The sequence below is a fragment of the Phaseolus vulgaris genome, chromosome 10 (genome assembly GCF_000499845.2).
Source record: "Phaseolus vulgaris cultivar G19833 chromosome 10, P. vulgaris v2.0, whole genome shotgun sequence".
Taxonomy (NCBI): Eukaryota; Viridiplantae; Streptophyta; class Magnoliopsida; order Fabales; family Fabaceae; genus Phaseolus; species Phaseolus vulgaris.
In genome coordinates this window covers 42303402-42308991 of record NC_023750.2, presented here as the reverse complement: position 1 = coordinate 42308991, position 5590 = coordinate 42303402, and the positions used below count along the sequence as shown (strand labels likewise).

The 5590-nt window shown below is 26.2% G+C and overlaps 1 protein-coding gene across 1 annotated transcript; it reads left to right on the top strand.

Moving 5' to 3' along the window:
- Window positions 1–3635: 3635 nt before the first annotated feature.
- Window positions 3636–5590, top strand: LOC137819145 (inorganic pyrophosphatase 2-like). Its single transcript, XM_068622909.1, has 4 exons — window positions 3636–3997; window positions 4177–4298; window positions 4416–4617; window positions 5077–5590. The coding sequence occupies exons 1-4, from the start codon at window positions 3860–3862 to the stop codon at window positions 5428–5430; spliced, it is 816 nt and encodes a 271-aa protein (XP_068479010.1). The 5' UTR covers window positions 3636–3859; the 3' UTR covers window positions 5431–5590.

The window sequence follows — 5590 nt, the reverse complement described above, 5'->3', positions numbered from 1 at the left end:
TCTCACTAACGCATGAGAATATTCTGGGTATAGTCCCATCAGTTAATTTCCTGAATTTCTTTTTTTTTTTCTGTTATGAATTAATAAATATTGGATTTTAGAATCAATATTTACCTCTGTATAGATAAATTGTTTTAGATTTATAATAAATTTAAATAGTGTAATATATTTTAATCAAATGGTTTTTTATTGATGATGTCTTTCGAAAAATGATAGAATATTACTCGAAAATTCAAGATGATAAAAGAAATTGATAGAGATAACAATTCAGAAAATAATTATCATTATGAAAATGAAAATAAAATTAAAAGTGTGATTTGAAAGGATTGAGAAAGGATTTTTTTATATAGTTTTTAGATTAAAGTAAAAATAAATATTGATAGACGTGTTGATGTTTAAATTAAAATATATAATAACGTTATAATATTTAAATAATTTTATATCAATACTAATTTAAATATTTTATGAAATTTTTAATAAATTTAAATTACCATAAACGTTTAAACAATGAAATCAATTTAAATTTTATATATTCATTATTTAAAATTATAAAATTACTTATCCAAACAAAGATTATGATATTTTTTTTAATATAATTTGATTTATTAAATATGTTGTTATGTTGTTACGTTTGGAGTTATTTTTAACATATTAATGATATTTATTTAATATTCAAATATATTATTTATACTTGTCCAACGAACAACATTCAAATCATACTCTTCAAATGACTTAACTAAATTTTTATTTTTTATTCGTTCTCCTAAACTTACATAAAAAAGATAAATATCGTGTAAAGAATCTGTTATTGTTATGGAAAAATAAAAGGTAATTATTGACTAATTAATTATACTACTGTAAATAATTAGTTAGTTAATATATTTTTTTAAGTAAAATGTTTATATTAAAAAATAAATTTTAAATCTAAATCAATTTTATAAAATTAATTTAAAGATAAAAAATTATAGAAGCTTTGATATCTTTGTTTACCAAAACCCTCTCCAAAGCATATAATGTTTGTAATATCCTCTGAACGATGTTTTAAAGTGAGACATTTATTTTTTATTAGTATTAATTTTTTAAGAATCAACATTTTAAAATTTCAGGTTGTATTTAGCTAAAATATTTTTGTGTTATTCTATAGTTTATAATAAAATTTAACTAATTATATAAAATGTAATGTACAATTTTTTTATATATTTTTATGTAAATACAAAAATATCATTAAATAGAAATCAATTTTTAGAGACAAAAATAATTAGTCACTATACTAATTAAATTAAATATTATTTTAAATGTTAATAAATTATTGATATTTAAAATATTTTTTTATCATTAATAAAATTAGTAACTTAATTTTTAAATTGTTATCTAATTAATTATCAAAGTTTTAGCTACTAATTGTTTTAGACAGTTAAAATCTTAATAGTTAATTAAATATTAATTTAAAAATTAATTTACTAATTTTATTAATAATAAAAATTATTTTTGATATTAATAATTTTTTAAGTATTTAAAATAGTATATAATTTAATTATTATTGTGATTAACTATTTCGATCTTTAAAATTATTTTCTATTTAATATTTTTTTTTAAATTATATATTTTATAAAAAATAACTTTAAATTTAAATCAATCATATAAAATTGAATTTGTAAAGTGAGATTTACCCCATTAATTAATAATTAAAAAATTTATGTAAAAGAATAATATTTAATATAAAATATTAAGATGATATATTTATAATTTTCTACTTGTATATTTTTTATTTTACAATTTTTTGATAACAGGGAATGAACTACTAGATATAGATTGACTTGAAACATCTGTCTAATGAGAAACAATGACAAAGAAGGTCCTTGTAAATATCCCAGACACTTGTTATATTATAATTAACATTTTATTATTATTATTATTATTATTATTATTAACTTGTGTTTGATTGTGGTGTGATCCAATATTGATGTATTAATTAAAGTTTTATTATTATTAGTATGTGCTTGGTCAGTTCTTATATGATCACCATGTATAAGAAATAATTTTGACCTACTAATGGAAAATTATGATTCTGCCACCTCTTTTGCTTCACTTTTTTAATCCTCTGATTCTATATTAGAGGTTACATTACCATTATGCTAGTGTTTCTTTGCATCACCATTTTTATTAAATTTTTAACTCAATGCTCTATGATCAATTTTTGTTGTACTTAATTAATTTTATAATTAATTTTATTTATGTATTTATTTGTGTCTCCCTTTAATGCTAACACTTGTATGTTTTTTCACATAACATTTGTAGTTGTTCTCAACTTCTTTCCACGTATCGAAGGCTTTTCGACATACAAACTTTTATACTAACCAGTTTAATATCTAAATTTAACTTTTAGTTTCTACTTTAAAAACTTCACATATATTATAAATATTAACTTAGTCTTTAGGTGCTGTCAGATTTTTAACACTTTCTTTTTCACGTTAACACGAATATGATTAGATATTTATAAATAATAGAATAATAAATAAAAATAATAAAATACATTTTATTAGAATAAGTTCACGATACCATATATAAGATAAGAATTATCTTTATTTATACATTAAAAACTGAATCAATCTGTAATTGATAATATCCGAAAGAAACTTTATTAATAATTTAATTTTAGAATAAAAGATGTGTATGCCATTAATCTGAAATTGAGGTGATTGAATATTGAAGTGGAGAAAGTTGGAAGAAGATAAAAAAAATAAAAAATATCTAATCATAGAGCATTGAGTTAAAAATTTAATAAAAATGGTGATGCAAAGAAGCACTAGCATTAATGGCGTAGAAAAACAACATGCATGCATGTTCTTATGTAACCTCTGATTTAGAATGAGAGGATTAAAAAACTGAACCAAAAAAGGTGGCAGAATCAGAATTTTCCATTACTAGGTCAAAACCATTTCTTATATATGATGATGATATAAGAACTGACCAAGCAGATAATAATAATAATAAGAATAATAATAATAATAATAATAAAACTTTAATTAATGCATTAATATTGAATCACGCCACAATCAAACACATGTTAATGAGGATAATAATAATAATAATAATCAAATATTAATTATAACAAGTGTTTGGATATTAACAAGGACTTCCTTTGTCACTGTTTCTGATTAGACAGATGTTTCACGTGAATCCCTAATCTATTAGTTCATTCCCTCTGTTATTAAAAATTTGTAAAATAAATAATATACAACTAGAAAATTATAAATCTATCATATTAATATTTTATATTGAATATTATTCTTTTATATAATTTTTTTTTATTAATTTAAATCTATTAAAAATGTCATTAAATATTTTAAATACCATATCGTTGTTCAAATTGATAACTGAACGGACTATACCCAGAATATTCTCATGCGTTGGTGAGAAGTGGATTTCACACTCAGGTGAGGCTCCTCAAGTGCATCCAATTCCCTGTCAATATTCCCGTGTTTTACTCTTAGGTCCAATCCACCTACGCCCTCCGATCCTTTCATCAACCTATTTGATTTCATCCAACGGTCTAGATTGAATTTTAAACAAGACGCACCGAAAGGTTTTGGTTGAGTGTAAAATAAAACGGCCACATTTATGTTTTTAATTTTGAGCCTCCATCTTTGCTACCACGAATTATCCGTGTAATATTCCTTTGGAATCTAAGATTCTTTTTCTCTTCATTCATTCACCATTACTATAAATAACCCTCTTTTATTTCCATTGCAGAACCAAGCCAAGAACCACCAATCTTCAGAGCACTATATACACACACCCAAACAGAGCCTTATTCTTCAGAAAGAAGCTTTCTCTTTTCCATTTACCAAAACAGATAATGTCTGGAATCGTGGTTGTTTTCGACTTCGACAAAACCATTGTGGATGTCGACAGCGACAACTGGGTGGTCGACGAATTGGGTTTCACCGATTTGTTCAACCAGCTTCTGCCCACCATGCCCTGGAACACTCTCATGGTAAGCCTTTTTTTTGGTCACGTTTTTTTATTAACTCTTAAATGCAATTTACCATGTGTTTTTAATTCAAACAAACTTTAGAATTGGGTTTATACTCTGTTTTGTTTAAACTGAACTTTGCAGAATGCATGGTTTGAATGATATGAATAACCGAGTTTTTTGGTTTTTGGTTTTTGAAGGACACAATGATGAAGGAGCTTCATTCACATGGTAAAACCATTAATGACATTGAAGAGGTTCTGCATAAGATTCCCTTGCACCCCAGAGTTATTCCTGCTATTAAAGCAGCTCATGCTTTAGGGTAACTAAATCTGCATCTCTCATACAAAATTATGATCATATGATCATGTTCTTTTATTTATATTTTTGGTAAATATGACTTTGTGGATTAAATTTACGGTGGCATTTGTTTTTTCAGGTGTGATTTGAAGATTCTGAGTGATGCAAACACGTTTTTCATTGAGACTATTTTGAAGCATTTGGGAATCAGGGAATATTTCTCAGAGATCAATACCAACCCCGGTTATGTGAATGAAGAAGGAAGGTTAAGGATTCTTCCTTACCATGACTTCAACAAAGCTTCCCATGGCTGCACTTTGTGCCCTCCAAACATGTGCAAGGTAAATACACAACTTCTTTTTCTATCTTGTTTTATCATTTGTCTAAATCATGACGAAAAATTTGCTTAAATGCATACAACAGTTGGCAACAATACACGTTTCTAGATATTGTTTTCAAGTTGATCTTAACTGGCTCTAGCTGATGGGATACTATTATTTCCATTTTTAATCATAAAGATTGCTGCTAACGTTACTCAAGTGTTCATGAGTCATGAATTGATCCTATAGATATGGAACTTGTCTCCTGAATTTTTGGCCTTAAAAAATACCAAATTTTTTCTTAACCAACCAAACATGCCATCCTGGTTTTCTCTCTGATATGAGCCTACTGGATTTGATTGAAATATAAAATAAAGAACAATTTTGACCTAGGCCCCACCAATATAGTTCATAATAAATAAAAAATTATGTTCAATTATGTTATGATTGTAAAATGTTATTTGATTTGAATGATTGCAGGGTTTAGTGATAAAGAGGATGCAAGATTCAATATCAGAAGAGGATAAGAGGTTGATCTATCTTGGAGATGGGAGTGGAGACTATTGCCCAAGTTTGAGGCTGAAAGAGAAGGACTTTATGATGCCAAGGAAGAACTTTCCAGTGTGGGACTTGATATGCAGAGACCCTTCACTTGTTAAGGCTGAGATTCATGGATGGAGTGATGGAGAAGAACTTGAACAAGTTTTGCTGCACTTGATCAGCAAAGTATCAATGGAGAACAATTCTCCCTTCATTACCTCTGATTGCAAGCTTCAGACTCTGTCACTGTCTGGTTTGGAGGCTTTGCCCAAAGTCCTACCACTTCGGCCATAAACACTTCTTAGTTTAGAATGTATCATAGTAACTTTTAAGCTTTTTTTTTCCAATTAACCTTCACCAAACCAATACTAAAGTTGCCAATGTTAATGGTGGAATTGGTCTTAAGTTGTGGACCACTGAAACTTCTATCAAATACCAATACATGTTTTCTATA

Excerpts from the sequence above, each read along its gene's own strand:
- LOC137819145 (XM_068622909.1), top strand. The coding sequence starts at position 3,860 with ATGTCTGGAATCGTGGTTGTTTTCGACTTCGACAAAACCATTGTGGAT. Across the intron at positions 4,299-4,415 it reads AAAGCAGCTCATGCTTTAGG|GTGTGATTTGAAGATTCTGA; the intron begins GTAACTAAATCT and ends TTGTTTTTTCAG. Across the intron at positions 4,618-5,076 it reads GCCCTCCAAACATGTGCAAG|GGTTTAGTGATAAAGAGGAT; the intron begins GTAAATACACAA and ends GAATGATTGCAG.